The 19,051-nt window shown below is 34.1% G+C and overlaps 1 protein-coding gene across 1 annotated transcript in view; it reads right to left on the bottom strand.

Annotated features, from left to right (window-relative positions):
* Positions 1-441: 441 nt before the first annotated feature.
* Positions 442-19,051, bottom strand: part of DNAH5 (dynein axonemal heavy chain 5) — a 113,426-nt gene continuing 94,816 nt past the window's right edge. The window contains exons 66-79 of the mRNA XM_027738976.2: positions 16,148-16,391; positions 15,008-15,122; positions 14,383-14,573; positions 13,015-13,136; positions 12,426-12,575; positions 10,557-10,802; positions 9,037-9,256; positions 8,198-8,403; positions 7,658-7,861; positions 6,856-7,071; positions 5,816-6,028; positions 4,360-4,512; positions 2,268-2,499; positions 442-913 (exon numbers count right to left, since the gene is read on the bottom strand). Of these exons, the coding sequence (XP_027594777.2) occupies positions 762-913; positions 2,268-2,499; positions 4,360-4,512; positions 5,816-6,028; positions 6,856-7,071; positions 7,658-7,861; positions 8,198-8,403; positions 9,037-9,256; positions 10,557-10,802; positions 12,426-12,575; positions 13,015-13,136; positions 14,383-14,573; positions 15,008-15,122; positions 16,148-16,391 (2,664 nt within the window). The 3' untranslated portion in view covers positions 442-761. The remainder of the gene's footprint in view (positions 914-2,267; positions 2,500-4,359; positions 4,513-5,815; positions 6,029-6,855; positions 7,072-7,657; positions 7,862-8,197; positions 8,404-9,036; positions 9,257-10,556; positions 10,803-12,425; positions 12,576-13,014; positions 13,137-14,382; positions 14,574-15,007; positions 15,123-16,147; positions 16,392-19,051) is intronic.

Genomic DNA, 19,051 nt, shown 5'->3' with positions numbered 1-19,051 from the left:
AAAAAGTAGAAAGAAAAAAAAACAGAACCCCATCTACTAATAACCTTGATGAAGATTGACTCAAATCTGGTATAGTGGCACACAAAAAAATATCCAGTCATTCTTATGGAACTATTTTCTTCCTATCCATTACATATTTATAAGTCATGAAAAAGAGAGTAAGGAATTCTGGCAGCTGTCAAATGCTTGTTTTCCTATGTAACACAATGACATTGTTTTCCAAGTAGTGAAACATGTGTGACATTTTTCCAGTGTCACCTTCCTTATTTAGACAGCAAGCAAGCTAAAAACTATCAGCTAGGAAATAAGTCTTGGAACATCATCTTGAGGAATTTCAACTAATATGAATGAGCAACTGGGTTTAAGTTTCCATAGATACACACACCCAAAATAAAAAAAAAAAAAAAAACCTCCTGATACAAGAATATTTACTACCAAAAATTAACAACATTCAAATCAATTAATCTTTATTCAAGGTAGAATTAAGCACACAGGAGGACTGTTTATGCACATTTAGGAGACAGGAACACTAAATATTTGTCATGATTTGTCAAAGACATCAAACATAATATCACTCTAAGATTTAGTATTTATAAGCCTATTGTAGAGTTTTATTGAGAACAATTTTGTAAAATTATCATAATGGAGTCTGTGCCTTAGAAATAATACTTTTAGAAGTGTTCAATTGTATATCTAACTACAGATTGATCTTTACATTTAAAAACAGAAAAGAACTCTTGGAAACTTTTTTTTCTTTAACGTTACTTGACATCACACAGAAGTGCTACTCCACGCAGTACCCAGTGCTCTGGAGGCTGACGAGTTTTAAGATCTATAGCAGCAATGTAATTCACATCTGTTCGACTGGTCTTTTTGTAGACTGGACATGAATACAAATGTGGATCTTTTGCAACTGAAAAGACAGAAGAGACATAAAAGGCAATTTAAACTAAGTTGACAAAACAGGACCCTAAGGGACTGGTCATAAGGCATATGGAAAACTGAGTCAAAGTTCAATAGACACTCCTCTCTATCAGCACCAAGAAACACTTTTACTGGATTCTCACACTGTTCATTACTGTGCTATTGCCAGCTGAAGGCCATATGTGGTGTGAAATTTCTGTAGGTTTAAGATTTAAAATCAGCACAGAGGAATTCTATGTGGCAAGAAATGTAAACGGACTCACTAGAGTAATTAGTGTTCTTATTAGTTCAATCTGCCCACTGAACATTACTCCTTACCAATATATTATGTCAAAATAAAAAATGCCCTATTTTGAAATGCATTTAGTATTTGAGAATACAAGTCGTCAACTACTTCGCTTCAGAATTAGAACAGTGGTCTAGTCAATAGTTCAGTACTTCAGTGTTCATTATTTAGTATCTTGGCTGCTGATCATGACTTTTATAAAAGATCAACTATTCAAAATAGCATGTAACCAAGCGTTGCTTTTAGAGGTGGCATGCTTTTCAACAGACTTTTCCAATTTTACCTTCTGTGGTGGATAGTTCTATCCTATTTTACATCCCTATTCAACAGCATTTCCTATTCTATATGGAAAAAACCACCACATTAACACAAATTACACATTTTCACATAACAGTACTGTCCTTCAGCCCCACAAGTTTCTTTCCCATTCTTACATTCATTTTTTGCCTCAAAGACAAAACATTTTCCACCATCTCACTCTACCTCTTGCTCACCTCTGTTAGCTCAAAAGCAGTCTTATCCAGGAAAAAATGCATTTTTATAAATATACACATTACATATATAACATGTTCTCTATAAACACCTTATATAGACATGTACAACCCCATGTATACCTTTTATGTTGTGTATATGTGGTTATATGTTTTGTATATATATATATGTAACATTCATTTAGCATGTGAGAAAGAGACTATTTGGGTTTAGGTTACAGAGGCTACAGAGGTTACAGAGTTTATTTATATGAATGCTGATGTTCTAAACCTGGGACACATATTGTCATGTACAGTTCACCTGTAAATGGATTAAAAAGTTATTAACACCATTAATACCAGAAGGTATCTATCTAATTAGGGGGGAAAGTGCCCATAATCAATTACCAAGGAAGTCTGAAAGCACACTTTAAGTGGAAGATTGGGAAGACTTCCCATTGAAAAAGATTTTATATGTATACAATGAATAGCAACAGCATCATGAAATCCCTACAGCCCAAAAGATTTCCATGTAGTTAAATAATGAATTCTATCAAAATAACATCCTTTACAATACAATTACTTACTGTTATTCTCTGCATATATCCTTATAACCGGCATCATCTCAAAAAGCACCTTCGGCTTAGATTCAGTCAGTCTCATGTTTCTTCTGTCCCAGCCAGCTCCCTCCAAATACAGCCCATACACATAGACACCTTCCAAAGGAGGGCTTGTGATATCAACTTTCATCCATTTAGTGACTTCATTGCACAGCACCACACTGTCAAGAGCCCATCCTTTGTTAGCCCTTGTTATTTCCTGCCCAAACCAGACAAAAGTTAGAAGGTTACATTTTCGCATATGCACAGAGCCATTTTTCCCACCAATTATATTGTATGGTCATAACATATCCTCTTCTGTACAAAAACTCCAACTTTTTATAATATTCATGTTTACAGCAATTTGACTTGTCTCTGAGGTACTGATGGTACGGCACTACAAAAAAAGCTTTCAGTACTTTATCTACTATATTTCATTTTCAATCTTTCTATTATATACAATACCTTAAGATTGTACTAAGTAATAACACAACCACTGAATGCCAAGGGTAACCACCTCTTGTGAATATTAAAATTTCACAGATTTGATGAGATGAGAAAACATTAACTGCATGTGCAAAGTAAAATATATTTTCTGGGGTTACCTTTCCTTTCCTGTACCTGTACCCTTCATTAACTGAATTCTTATTAATGAGTAAAAGCTTACTCAGCTCTAAAGCTATGCAAAAAAAAAAACACAAAAAAACCAGAGAACACTTGAAGATAGAAATGCTTAAGATTTAACATATACCTCAAATTTAGTCTATTAGTTAATGCATTGGAAAAGACTCAGTTCCCAGTTGCCCAAGTCCTTACTATCCCATGTCACTAAGTTAGGGCAAACCAAAGTTTTATCCCAGTCTTGTAAATGTTTTCCAAGATCTGTGTTGGAAGTAATTGGAATTAATGTTTCCCCCTTATTGCAGGTAATTAGATGCTTTAAAAGAACAGAAGATTTATAGTTAACAAGCATTCTGGCTCTTCATCTTTCTCAGAAATTTCTATTTGTTTCACCACATAGCAATGCCCAGAAGGTCACTTTGGTATTTACTTGGGATATTAGGTTGTTATGTATCCACAGTCTCTTTTTATGGAACCAGAAAGTTCTGTAGATTCCAACTCTTTCAAATCCTTTTACTAAACCTTTTCCACAAGCTTGGGTGCAAAAAAAAATTGCAGTTTAGGACTGCTTACTCGAAAGAAATACCTTGTTACATAATTCCAAGGCTATTCCTGCAATTTTAACACAAGTCACCAATCAGAACTTCAGATTACACTACTCAGACCTCAGACTAAGAGGGGAGATTTTTCCTTCTCCACAAATCTTCATTCTCTCCTCCAAAAGTTTGGTTTTTTTCCCTGAGATCCCATTATATTCCTGCCTGAGTATTCTTTTCCGTTTACATACTCCAGACACTTATTGTCTTCAATATGTCCCTTTATGATGACCAACACAGGTATTTATTGCTTCCTTTTAATGTAAAAAGTAGTCCATTTGTCAAATGCAACTAGCGTGCTGAACAACCAACACAATCACCAAGCTGACAGTCATATGTACATTATCAAATACATCAAATCTCATATCCACTAATAAAGTCTTTCCCAGTTTGTGAAAAGATTTCCCTTCTATAGTTCAGCTACTGAACTATGGAAGGGAAATGTAAGATGAATTGGGAAGAGCTTTTCTGCCCAATCTGCAGCCAGGTAAATATTGAACACAGAGCAAAAGAGAAGGGGGAAAAAAAAAGGGGGGGGGAATAAATGGCTTAACACTCATTTTCAAGGATACTTCAATGGAAACATGAGACAATCATTCTCCATAATGATGTAAGGTAGCCTCTACTTATTTGGGTCTTGGTCAAAGCAGAAACATATTTTAACATGTTAGTGGTTGAAATACTGAAAAAGTATGTGCAAAGGAAGAACAGTTCACTCAGGAAATGTTAAGATAGTCACGTATCTTCCCTGTTGACATGATGGAGTCACGTGTTTTAATTCATCTTTTATCACACAATATATTTTATTTTTAAAAGTATGTAAAAAAATATATAAGCAGAATGAGACTTCAAACCCACTTTACCTGCCTCATTGCAGTTAAAAATCCTTGAGGATTAAAAAACCCTGCCATCCAGAAACAGTTTGGTCGACTTTCAAAAATCCACTTGTAAAACTGGTGATTTCTTTCTAGAAGCTCAGTAAACCAGAAACCAAGAGTACTGGAAGCCCAAGATGCCTAAAAACAGTAAACATCTTTTAAAAAAGCATATTCATGTCAATAAAAGATAACTCCTCACATGGTAGTAAACAACATAATATTAGCAAAGCATATTTGAAGATCATCTTTCATATCTTGACTTTTAACCTGATGCCTAAATATTGCATCCTACTGAAACCCGAAGCAAAGTCTTTCTTTCTTCAAATTCATGCCTACCATTCCATTTACACAGGCATAATGCTCTCCGTAGTAATTGTTCATCTTATTACATTTTTGGAAAATTAGATAGCTGTTTAAACTAGGAAGAAAAACAGTATACATGTCTTTTTAATCCCAAGATCAATAAATCAAGATAACATGATTTCTGCCAAAACTGTTCTGGTTTTTTATTCCTCTGAAAAAAAAGCTAGGGAAAATTGATCTCAGACAATGTGGAGATATAAGGTTTGTCTCTTTGAATAGTTGTGCTGTGAAGCATCTGCTTTAGTCCAGGTTTTGTACCATGAGAACCCTTTGTGAGTAAAAACAAACAATGAAAAAACCTCCCTGTTTTTCTTTCCATTAGTTGCCATCAACAGCTCTAGTTGTCCCTGAAAATACTTTCTGAGAGTTGGAATTGTCTAGCCTGGAGAAGGTTCAAAGGAGATATAAATATTTATACCTCGTGTGTAGAGAATGGAAGAAGATGAAGCCTGATCCTTGTCAGTTATAGAAGAAAAGGTAGCGGGCACAAGATGATATGTCAGAAATTCCATTTAAACCTAAGGGGTTTTTTTATTTGGTTGGCTAGTGGCTGGTTGGTTTTTACTGTGAATGTGATCAAACATTGGAATAGGTTGCCCAGAGAGATTGTGGACTCTTGATTCTGGAGACCCCTGAGAAACCTGCTTTAATTGACCCCACTTTCACAAGTGTGGTCCTTTACAGTGTCTACTATTCTGTGATGATATGACTACAAGTCTTAAACTCAAAGAATAGCACCAGTGTAGTCCACTAATGTGGGTGCTATGTTTTAAAATCCATCATCACATTTTAAATTACTCTCTTCTCTCTAGCTTTTTATCCTGTCAACATGCAACAGGCTGTTAAAATGGGAAATACCTGCAACCCCCACATTCATTTCTACTTTTATAAATGAAAGACGGCTTGTTTTGACTGTGTTTATTTTAGCACAAAATCTACTCCAGCAGTTTCACAGTTCTGCTTAACACTGTTTTAAAACACAGATTGAAAAAAAGTATTTACTATAAGTCTAACAGTTTAATCTAGCTCTTCAGAAATAGGGGTTTTTTTCTTTTCATAACAAGTGATGTACACGTACTTTTTTCCAGCTAGCAGGAATCCTTCCATCATACATGCAGTCTAAAGCATCCCTCAAATTTTCACTCATAACTATTGTCCCATCAATGGCAAGTTTTAGATCAGTCAGAGTGCTTCTCACTAAAGAAATAACTCTCTGCATTTGTTCAATCTCCTGTCGCAAAAATATGTTCATAGGCTGAAAAGGTCCCATGTTCTTTAGTTTTTCTTTTACCTGTAGGTAGAAAATCAAAGATCCTTCAATAAAAGTGAAAAAACAAAGTTGGCCTTATGTCAAGATTAGGCACTAGTATGATTTTTAGGATGTAACACTTTTATTTATGGACTTAAATGGTCAGTTTGGCACCTCCCTTGAATTCTCTGCAAAACAAAAATACAGGATTTGTTCAAGAGAAATCTAGGATGATGAGAGTGGCTGTGGTTTTAGTCTAACTCATGATTTAGTCTGTATATCATTCTATGAGCTAATCTCATTTAAAAAGCATGTGGGCTGTTAACCCTATTTCAAGGCATTCAGATGTAATTCCAAAAGACAGTTCCAAGGTTCACTTCGCACGAGCCAATCAGGAGTAATTGTCCCAGCTACTTTGCCTCAACATAGTAGCACTATTAATCAGCAATGCCTGGGAATTATCACATTACCAGGCAGTTTTGTATTCTAACCAAAGTCACTGATAAATTTTTAATTAAAAGTTAGTAATGTTAACAAATTAACAACTGCATGAACATAAGTAGAAATTTTATAGTGTCAATAACCTCAGTCAAAAGCTGATGATTCTACCTCCTCTATAGTACAAATGACAACATAGGCATTAAATGGTTTAATATTTCTTAAAAAGTTCTTACAAAGGCACTTCAGCCCATATTTAGTGATCTCATAAAAATTAAGAGTCTGGTCAGACTTCTCTACAGTATATTTTGGAAGTATTGCCTGTATGAATGAATTCAAACATGCTTTGAAAAAAGTTGTTTGTTTTTTCTTTTTTTATCCATAAAAAGCAAGATGAAGCAAATGTTTTTGACAGGATTTCATTAACTCACTTCATATGGTACATAATCAGCAGGAAGCTTTTCCAGCATATCATCAGCCAGTCTGGCTACAACTGCCTCTCGGGTTTCACCTCCTCCACCAGAGCTATCTTTAGGCTGGATACTGAGGATGATGTCCAATACATCTTTGGAAACTTTACTTTGGTAAGTGATATCTGCATTGGGGTGCAAACCAAACACCTCGGGTGTGTCATAAGCAGGAAGGTTCTATATAGTAAAATATAAGAAGAGCACAACTGGATATGGATTTATAAGTTAATCATAAAAAATTCCCCCCCCCCAAAAAATCCCAACCAAACAAAAAAACAACATAGAGCAAAACCAAATAACAAACAGAAAAAAAAACCCTTACATTGTAAAGTAAGCTAGATTTCTTCAGTCTTAGGGAAATAACTTGCTGTGGTCTATTTGTTGTGTCACAGCCCAAATCACACCAAACAAATTCAGTTTTAACATCCATGTGCTATTTTAATAGTAAGTTTTTTCTTTCATATATCTACATCTTTTATTTCTGTGAGGTTGTACGCAATGTCTGGACTCCATTTTTGCCCTCTTTAATAACTGTGTGCCTCTAGATAAGTCACTCAATCAAACCACAGGAAAAAAAATATTCCTGTCATGATGACGATAACATTGATCAAAACAATTAGTTGTCACTAATAGATATGCAGAATGCTAGAAATCAATGCAGAATCCATGAATAAAAGACAAAATACAGGCACTCAGAAGAAAAGAAAAAATATAGGGAATCAGAAACTCATGAGAAACAAGTGATTAGCTTTGATTTACCAACCTGTATGTACTGAAGGTATTGATCCACCATAGCACATTTAGGTATGCTGTATCCTTTGTAGAAGCTGAATTCCTGATTAAATGTATTTTCATTGAACCAAACCTTTACAAAGGTGTTCATGAGTCTTTTGTCATAGTCATCTGTCACACGACCACCATACTGGATCTCACCTATCATGTAACAAACAGTATTCCAGGAGATCCCCTGAAAAGAGTATTTTAAATACAGTCACCCATTTTTAACTGATTGATGTAATTAGCATTGAAAAGGTCTGTACTTCTAAGATTTATATTTCTGAGATGGCTGGGGGGGTGGGTTTAACATACAGGTTAATACAGAAATTTAAGGTGCACTGGATTAAAAATCTAATTTAAGTCTGCTGCCCTAATACACGTACACTTGGAATACTAAATGTTTGTGGGGAAAGAAAACAAGTTAAAATCATGCTTGTATTTCAGTTATTAGGAAGCATTTATATCCATTCCACTACTAGAAAAATCTATCATCTTAATATACCTTCCCCACAAAAGCATTCCTTACCTTCTTGGTATCCATGCGATTCAAGTGGTTTTGAATGAAGCGCACAGTAGCATTGAAATCAGCTTGATTAAACTCATAGGGTATATTCCAACCCAGAGATCCAAACTTGCGCCTTTCTTGAACAGTGGAGTGTAGAAAGGCTACAGCATACAACATTGGTTTCCATTGTACCATTTTACTGGAATCTAGTAAATCCTGGCTGACACCTATTGATTGTAAATGGACTTAATAAGAATCACAGTGATAGTCCTTTTTGAAACTACTTCAAATCAGTGCTAAAATCTCACTCTAGAGATCTTAAGTTGGCTCCCTGCCTCTCCCAAGAGTCTAATTATTGTCCCACAAAGTGTTCTATGCTGGGGACAGTTTATATCATGTTATTAAATTGTTCAAATTAAAAGAGTAAACTTCAGGGTAAAAAACCCACAATTTACTAATAGCTGAATTCACAAAGTTGCTTTCCACACAGACTCTTTGTCCTTTGCTTTATGTAATGTAAAGAGCACTTGATTGCCAGCAAATATTAACACATCATTTTTCTGCCAAAAGACAGAAGAAGACCAAAGATTCGAACACTTTAAACTAAGATTCTAGAAGCCAAAATTTGAGAAAAGAAAAAGCATTTCCTGTTTTGCTGTCCAATTAGTTCTGGCAACAGAACTTCAGCAGACCTTCTCTTCTTAATTTTCAGAACTTCTAGCTCAAAACAGGGACCAAGATACGTGCTGGCATAATTGTGATCAGTCCCTCATATTAGCTTATCAGTGGCTGTAACATGACCACACAAAAATACCAAAGTCCAAAATTTGGTTTTAAATCACTGCCATTTTAGCACTCACCACCATATGTTCTCTTTAGCCCAGCTCTGAGCCCTTGCGGTGGTTCACTGGTAAACTTAATAGACATTTGAAGTAGGGTGATGGGGAACCGTTTGTGAATGTCAGTTGTCATCCATAGTCGAAAGCTTTCATGGACATTCTCTGTCTCTATTAGAGTGTCCATCAGCTCATCCAAAAAGTCAAGTCCAAGGTGGCAGTTTTGCAGAAGTGCCCAACCTCCCTAGTTTAAAACAACAAAATATGGAGTTATCAACATTGTTCACAAACTGAAATCACTCTTTGTGAGCTAAGATGCGGGCTTTTCCTTCTGGAGGTGGTGTTAGCTTATTTGGCTTTTTCATGTAAAGAAGTGGTCCTTACTTGTCCCATCTGCTCTTCTCAAGAAATCTCTACCTTTTCCATGTCAGTACATTTAAAACATACCTTCCCATGACTATACTGCTGATAAACACTGATAAATTTTGGCTTACATATGGGAGCTCAGTAGTGGCTCCATAGAGGAAGCTGCTAAACCTTCTTCTTCACAAGGGTACCAGGCTTGGAAAATAGCCACATATACATAATTAATCTATTGTTGTCAATCAATAGGTATCAGACTTTCTCATATGAATTCCCATACTACATATAGACATCTCATATACCTCTTCATTAAGAGGATATGTGAGACAATGAGGGAAAATAACTGCATTTCTCTTAACTAAACAAAAGGTGCTCCTCCTCCCTATTTTTGAATGAGTTTCTTTTCATCTGATCTGCTAATTAGCTCTTTATGAGAAGTTGTCAAACAAGAACCAAGTTGTCAAGAGGCAAAAGTCAAAGAAAAATAGGTTATACAGACGGGGAAGAAGCTCATAACACAAGAGTGTAAGAAACTTAATTTTTTCACATCAGCAGGCCCAGCAGTACTATCACCTGAGGGGCAAAGCATGCTAAATTGGAACATCTCACCTTTTCTTTCTCATACAGATAATTTTGTTCTTTAATTGCTCCACGTTTCACTTGTAAAATGCCTGTGCTACCAGATGGTCCCTCCCAAGTACAAATCCAGACTACAGCAATACAAAATATTTTGCTACACAACCTTGTTTTTCTCAAGTTTATGTAGCTATCAATAGTATATTTGAAATTAATTTTCTCGATTTAACAAAATGCATCTGTATTAGTAAAAATACAAAACAAAAAACGTTCTGAAGTGCTTGCTCAAGAATACTTACTAGTCATGTAACCAAATAAAAATCAATTCAACTACATTTATCAGTCAGCAATCTACAACAAAAACTCTATTTTATATGCAAAACACCCCCTTTTCAATGAAAAACATCTGTATAGTATCAAAAAACTTATGGTCGACTAAATGACTGAAATGACAGTTTTATCACTTAAGACACTTATTTATATAAATAAATATAGGTTCTTGCATTAGCATTAACTACGCACCAAACAACCTTATTTCATGACAGGATTTTTATTTCTAAGTGTTTAATACAGCTACAAAAAGCATTCAGATTTTTGTCACTTACATGAGCCATTGTCTGCTGTAGAAGTTTACGAGCATGGATTTCTTGTCCCTGGCCCATGGAAACACAGCACGTTTCTGTCTTTAGTCTTTTTCCCAGAGCAGTAATTGAGTCCATAGGATCAGAGCCCATGGAAAGAAAGCAAATGAGGGGAGTACGTGGATCTGACTCTTCCCATGTTTTCTCCAAATCCAAGATGACTCCCTCTGCGTATTTCTCACCCATAGTTTCAGTGATGTATTTTCTTGCCTATATTAAAAAGGGTAAATTTAAACTGTGACCTAACCATTTAATAGTTTTCTTCCCAGTGTAAACCAATAAGTCAGCTGAAGAGCAAAGACTGATAAAAATTTATACCAGAAATAAAAATATGCAACAAGTTTATTTTTACATGTCAATACATCATACTGTCTTTGATGGTGTTATTTCTTACAGCATTATAAGACCAGTTAAAATTTTAAAAATAATTATTATATTACAAATATCTGCATGTATTGTTATAGGTAATACCTATAATTACACTATAAAAAAATAACCTCTCTAAAACTTCAGAAAAAATTAATTTTTTTACATATCATATCTCCATTAGACAGTGTGACTCCTAGCCTTAAAATCTAGGAAAAAAGGAGGAAAGCATTAAAGATGGGTTTCAAAGCTGTTAAGCCTTTTCCACCTTCATGGTTAAACAAACAACGAATTAACAGTAGTAATGATGAAAATAACTATCAGTAAGTAAAAGATCCAGAGGAACAGGTGAAGACCATCTCTTTTATTTCTTTTTAATTTATCTTTAAAAGTTTTAGATTATTGTTCTTTCTTTTCTAAGAAATAGGAAAGGCTCATTCAAACAGTTTTGAGATGATCTTTCTTGTACTCTTTCCCACTACAATGCTTTCATCTTGGATAAATCTTCCCCTTAATACCTCTGGGTTATTTCTCAGAGACAAAAGATATTCAGCATTAAGCATCTGATGAACTGTCAGCTTTCATAAAATTGTAAGATGAAAGTGTATCTTGCCCCCATTAACAGTAGTGAGGAACTAATTTTGCATGATCCGTTTCAGTCATATAGCACACATTATAGAGATATTCTTTATACAGTACAGTTTAACACACTGACTTCTCTTCCTATGGGATTTCTGTGAATCCAATCACAATGTCTAAAGATGTGCATCCATAAAATTAATACCACGCTTTTACTGATTCATTCCAATTTCAATAATTTGTCATTAATTGCTCTGAATTGCCAGCAATTCAATTGTTTTTTTCTTTTGCACTGGAGATAAAGATTAAAAATAGGCTCCTAGAAGTTGATTTTAATTTAAAATAGTCTGTTTAATAACCTTCAGTTTTATACTTATCTTCTTTTTAAATAGATGGCTTTAAATTAAAAATTTCAAACAGACTTTAATACAGATTTTTCTAAAATGGGTCTAATTCTTCCATACAGGAAATGGTTCCTCAATTAAATTGTTTTCATGTTTCCTTTTCCCTCAGACAACTGAGTTCACTAAAATATTTTACTTCAGCCTAACAAGGGGACACTTCTAAAATTCCAGGGAGTAAGCAAGGACATTGAAAAGTACCTTCTGAACTGATAAAGAGATCTGGATAAACACACGTGAGTCCAGCAGAAATCCTATCTCCACAGTGAAATCATTGGATAATATTTGTTCAATTCATTAGAATAACTTTGCTAATGCTGCCCTTGTAATAAATGCATAAATTTTCTAAAATGAATTTCAGAAAATGCAACGTAATGGTCCATTACAGGAAGGTGCTTAGCATTACATAAAATATCACTGAACTGCAATCTGGTAACTATTTATTCTAGTGATACCTAAATAGACCATGTTGGCTATATAAAAGTACCTGAGCTATGGTCCTGTCAGGACACCATGATCTGATAAGAAGAAGATGTCTGAAGCAGTCCAGAGATTGACCATAGCCACTGGGAACCAATTCTTCTTCGGGATTCTTACTATCAAACCAGATTTTCCACTGTTTCTCTTCACTGGAAATCTGCAGTTATGTCATCAAAGGAATAAATCTCACTAAACAGACAAGTCATATCTGCACTGCCACTAGGTCACAAATTTTTAATGATAGTCAGAGACACGTTATCCACACACAGACATTTGTTTAGCAATATTAGTACACAGGTTTAATAAGGCTATTAAAAATTATAGGATTAACTTTCAGGTTTTAAGTATGGAATTACAGAATGCAACAACACCTTTATGCATTCATGTTCTGAAAAAAAGAGCTACTACTCAGTATTTTTCATTACTCTTAACATATACCAAATGCTGCTTACTTACTTAGCTGCAATACACTCAGCGTCCGCTAAAACTGTTCATACAAGTGTTGAATTTACTGAACACCCTTTCCACCACATGGTTTGATCACTACCAGACAATCACTGTCAAACAAGAGATTAATTTTAAAAGCTCTTACATACTTGATCAAGAATATCTGAAAATTGTTCAAGTTTACTGAGCTCTACCAAGTTCAGCCAAGTCATATCCAGAATCCATTTAGCTGGCTTAGGAGGACAAGCTTTAAGGTCTAGAGAAGCACCACCTGCAAGAAATTGAACTTAGTTACAATTAGAACTGTTGAAGACACAAATACAAACAAACAAAGAAATAATAAATAAAATAAGACCTTTGGAAAATGTAAACTAGATACTACAAGACTATTTCACATGATTAAGCTTTCCCAAACTGGAGAAATATGACTTAATAACTAAGGAAGGTCATAAAGAAATTTCTGAGTTAGGTAACATGCAAAATTTACTTTCAAATCTTACATTTCATCTAAATTTACATAATTTTTTAAAATCCATAACAGCTTCTCATTACAAAATAAATCTATGTTTTACTGCAAAAGAATTAACTTGGCTTTGGGTTCATTTCAATGTTTTTTTCTTTGATTTTTTGTTGATGTAGATAATGCAACAACTTTGCCAATGTATACATTTGCCTTCCTTGAAATTCAACTGAAACTAAAAGAAAGCAAAAACAAAATAAAAGGAAAACGCCAAACACAAGAATCCAGATTTTTAATCATGAGGTTACAAGGGTTTTCTACTTTATAAAATCACACCATATTTTATGAAGCAGAGTTTATAGTTTGGTAAATTTATAATATTTTCTTACATTATATACCTTAAATGTAGTCTTTCTTAACCAATTTACCTTTTGAGGCTTTACTGGTTTTTTTGTGCAATGTGCCTGGAAATAAATGCTTTTTGGGAAAAGATATTCTGAAGATTCAACACAGAAAAATTCACAGTTATAATCCATAAATAAATGTTGCCTGGAAAATTAAGTCTCTTGGAAAGATAATACAAAATGAATCCAAACTTTCAAGCGAACACAGTGCTTGTATACAGCTCATACCAAAGCCATGAACTTGTCACATTCAGCTAAGATTCTGATATTCTTTATAAACTGTTAGCATCACTTTCTGTTCATATTTACTGCAGTTATCAAATAAACTATTTTTATTGCAATAATAATTTTCTAAGTCAAACACGTAGCTGGTGGTATTTGAGCAGCAGACATAAACTGTGAAAGGATACTTAACAATATTCCTTTCAAATTCTCATGATTCCAAAGATATATTTATCAATATTCAGTGTGCTGCTATAAATTAGAACTACCATACAATGTTATCTGTCACCAGATCAGAAAGATAACCATGTATTCTTACAGTTGACTGGCTTCTAATGTACAAAAGAAAGAAGCAGGTTGGCTTGGAGAAATAACCAAAATTTTCTATAATAATATATATGCTCTACTTAAAATTGTTCCATAGTTTCAACCTTTAATAAGTGTCAGAAATTCTTCGTGCTTCACTCTGTTTCTTTGTATATCAATCTTCAATGTAAGCAATAATGTGAAGAGAAATTTATGCTCCTCATAGAGTCCTCGAGCAGTATATTTGAACACTTCATATGTCATATGTTCAATAATATTAGTAATCCTCTTGCTGGTTATAGGGCTCTTGGTAGACCTGTCAGAAGAAAGGTCTGCAGTTGAATGTTTGCAGTTGCAAATGACAAAAAGCCATGGTTCTGTATTTTCAAAACATGAAAGATAACAGATCACAAGCATAAAATATCAGACAGCAAGCTAGCAACAACTTTCAGATTGAAGGAGCAAGAAAAAAAAATAATTTCTGATCAAGCCTTTTTGCATACCTGAAAATCAATGTAGTATAATAGTTTTTAACTATCTAATGCCGAATTTTGAAGGACTGCAAGTACATTAGAAGATTCGTTGCCTTGGTAACTAACAGACAAAGTCTTATGGGTATTTAAACTGACAATTCATGGTCAAGACTGTAAGAAGCAAGTCTTCTTTCTGATATTAGCTTACAACAAATCTTTATTGTACTACAAGCACCTCCAGGACTGGGTAAATACAACTTATTGTTAGCTAAATTACCTGGCCAGGGAGCGGTCAAAAAGCCACAAAAACTGCCGAAGCGAAGTCTGGTACATGACATTGACCATGCTCATCTCAGTAATAAGGAAGTACAAGATGCTTCCTCGAGTTGCAACTGAAAAAGAAAAGAAACAAGAATGTGTTCGAAGTAGAAATGCAGAGCAGAAAACTTTAGACCTCTACAACATGTACAGTGGGTTTAATACTAATGATAACGGTAACTGAAGTTCCTTGAGTTATTGTATTCTTTACTGCATAGAAAAGCAATAAAATTATTCATTTAATCCTTATTTATACATCAGCAAAAAAAAATCTTTTCTGCAATTAATGCATACTATGTAAAGCCTAGTTTCAAATATGAGCATATCTGGAGAGCAGCTGGATGGTACACTGCAATGTTCAGATTGTCAGTAGAACATATAAAAATTATGGTTGTTTGAAGCACTGTTTGAATGTCCAAACAAATTTCTCTTTACAGACTTTTATAGGAGTCATATAAAAGCCAAATGAACTATATTGATTTAACTTACCTAGCACTGATCCAACTTACTTTCAGTAGTCATTAGTTTTAAATACAAAGGTTTTACAAATTCTGCAAAGCTTTCTTATACACTAACTGTACCATTTCATACTTTCCCTAAAATGCAGGTAATTCCAGAGAGCTTTCCTTTTTTTCCTCGACTTTTTTCACATTTTCACCTGTCAGTTAAAAGCCAAAAGACAGATGAAATGTGCTGACTGTAATAACCTATGGAGAAATGATGAAGCATTCATCAGAACAGATATAAAGAGGATTTACCAATATACTGGGCCTGTAAAAGAGTGTCAACATGTTGAACTCAAACATACAGTTACCTAAACACCCTAAAGACCAGCACACTTGTATATAGAGCAATGGGAAGTCTACAAAGAGAATAGATCACTCCATTTTATAAATTCCACATGAACCATAACATTGACTATTTTCTCCATGATCACGCAATATGACATTTCCTAGATACATTTTACTTATGGGAAAACAAAGATCCTTCCCACAAATTATGGTCTTCCTGATCTTATCCTACTGTTTCTCCTACTCTGAGTATTGATGTTTTAAATACGTGGTCAAGCCATTTGTCTTTCATCACTACCTTCACTCACCAGGTCTATACTCTTCACGGGCTGAGTTGATCTGTATTTCAGTTTCAGCAGAAGTTTGCAGTTTCTCTGTTACTTCTTCAGCAGTCTTCTTAGTGTCAGTCAATACAATTAGTAGACTCTCATCATCTGCCAGAGAACTTTTAGTGCTTGTAAGTCGGAACAAAAGGTTATCTTCTAGGTCCTTAATCCTCCTTTTGTTCATAGTCACATCTTCAATAAGATCAGTTCTTTCTTTCTCTAATTCCTATTGAAATACGTGGTAATATTTGGAAAACAGAAAATCAATCAAAAAACAGTTTAAAAAATACTGATCCTACTAGAACAGTGTAAGTCAAGAGTAACTGCAGTAATTTGGGGGTAAGAATTCCAGTGGTATTTCTGACACAAGGTCTATTACCAGGTTTCTGAACTGGCTACATAAGTAGGCACTAACAAATCTTTTCAATAAATACTATGGAACGTGCTCATATCATGCCCTAAAAGAATAAGATGTTCAGAATAGTAATTGTTTTTCTTTCCTTTCTGTTTCAGAAAAGACGAGTGCAAAGACCTTTCCAGGTATAGGACTTTTTTTTTCACTCCATCTGATCTCATCCTCATTTATGCCTTGTTTTTTAATCAGCATATTGAAAATTTAGTCTCAGTTACAATGGCCATCCTAAGTCATCAAATTAAGCAGCAAATATTTCAAAAAGTGCCTCTGAAAATACTCTTCCATCAAACAGGGATGATGGAAGCCTTTCACTAAAATGCTTCATTGATTAAGAAAATATGTAGAACTTAAGTGTTTATTTGATTATTTTTGATAATATAGTCTGTGTAGTTTATGTACGTAGTTTGTTTTCCAGTGCTCATATATAAAAGATGGACACCTGTTAATCAACAGTTTCACATTAAAAAAAACACCAAACCTGTTTGAAATATCAAAAAAAAATATTCTTCACAGATAATAGTCCTTTCAGTTCATTCTTACAATACTTTTTAAATTAACCTTTAAAAACTTATTACAAATTAATTGCTCAGAGATAAAAATCCTCTATTGAAATATTACAAAATGTTTCAATACATTACAGTGAAGTAAAAAGAAAGAATAGAGACCGGATGGGTTAAGAGTCTTTATAAGATATGAATCAGCAGTAAGTGAGCCAGTTGGTAGAAATATTGGCTATGTCTACAGAAGTACTCCTTCTTTGTTTACAAAGGTCTGGTGAACAATTTGAACTAACTTGGAAGTTGTGTGTTCACTTCACCTTTGCCAAGTCCACTTCTGCACTGCTCACTGGCTGCTAATATTCCAAATAAACAGGGACAACACTAAGAAAAACATAACCTCTCAAATAGCACTAGAGGCTTAATGGACCTGAGACCTCAGCAAGGCTTAAGGAAAGGGTTTATTCCCTCATTTGAGTAGCCTTCATTTATACAGATTTGAAACACTGTTACAAGTTGGATATTGCTATTTTGTTTTCTTGCATTCCAAACTTGCAGTCTTCTCACCCCTACATTCTCCTTACATGCTTAAGTAATTCAAGCATTCATTTCTTTTATAGAATGTCCTTTTACCTTAAAAGGAAATATCATTGTACTAGTATCAGATTTGGGGTTTTTTCTTGTCACTTGTACAAAAGGTACATTGAAACATCATCATCATCATCAGGTAGAAAATATTATTTTACAGTCATTATATAATATGTAAATGCCACATAACTTAAGAGATGTGCTTACAGATTCAAAAATTCTGACAAAAACTGATGAAAACAGACAAGAAAACTACAGTTAACTGCATTTTAATCAACTGATGCCTCGTGAAACTAAAGAAAAACAGGTAACAATTTTAGGAAGCAAGACAAGCATCATGTAAGTTTGATGAATCAGAAACCCTTTTTTAAAAGTATAGTATTAAAAGAAAGTTAGCATCCAATTAAATATAATAATTAACATGCTGAGCCAAATTAAATTTCATGTTTTGCTGAGTTCAGTTTAAAAGGTTAAACATACTTTGGAGTGCAATGCATTTGAAAAACTGAAAGCTGTTTTCCACACAAGAAGAGCCTGAGAAACAAGTTGGAAACAGAATTAACAAACTGAAGTAAAGGATTCTTAGATGAAAGCCTTAGTGAAAAAAAATCCATCTATTAAGCTCTTAAAATACTTTTTGCAGATCAGAAAGTGGACACAGTTAAAAGTTTTCTTCGTAACTTCAAAAATTTCCAGTCAGAACAGCAAGGATGAAGAAAAACTAAGCCAAGTTGCCATGTATATAAATTTAAGGAACTTGCATCAAAGAGGCTGTTTTGAATCCGGCTTTATGGAATTCCTTTCACAAGCAGATGACATTTTACAGTCTGTAACAAAGAACGCTAGTTCTTGTTAATATCCATAAAATATAAAAGCTGCTAAATAGCTTATATCTATCACAAAATGATTCACAAGTACAAGAATTTGTTCCTTACGAATCCTGAGCCTTTTTCCAGCACAGATCTTGAAATATGAATGTGAAAATTCAAAAAGCCATAAACAGTTCTTGCATGTTATAACTCCACTACTAATCTGACATATCCATGACACTAAATAAAAAATTTTTTGTCAAATTTCTTAACAGCTAATGTATCAAAATAAGGATATCAATAAATAACATGTTATACTACATTCAGACATATATCAAGTCTCTCAAATCCAATTATTCCATGAAATAGAGTATAATTAAATTTATACAGATGTACCAGCTGCCCTTTGACCTTCTCATGCTTCACTCACATCTTGGAATCGGTTTAACATTCTGATAGAAGAGAAGAAATCAGTACCAGCATTCTTATCAGTAATTAATCAATTCTGTGAAATGTATTTGACACAGATTTTACTAATGAGCATACCAAACAACACAGTAGCAGATAGTTAGACTCT

This window comes from Pipra filicauda, unplaced genomic scaffold (assembly GCF_003945595.2).
Source record: "Pipra filicauda isolate LSUMZ 115617 unplaced genomic scaffold, ASM394559v2 scaffold39_size4671491_pilon, whole genome shotgun sequence".
Lineage (NCBI taxonomy): Eukaryota > Metazoa > Chordata > Aves > Passeriformes > Pipridae > Pipra > Pipra filicauda.
Note: the sequence above shows the minus strand (reverse complement) of the source record. Positions and strands in the feature narration are given on the sequence as shown.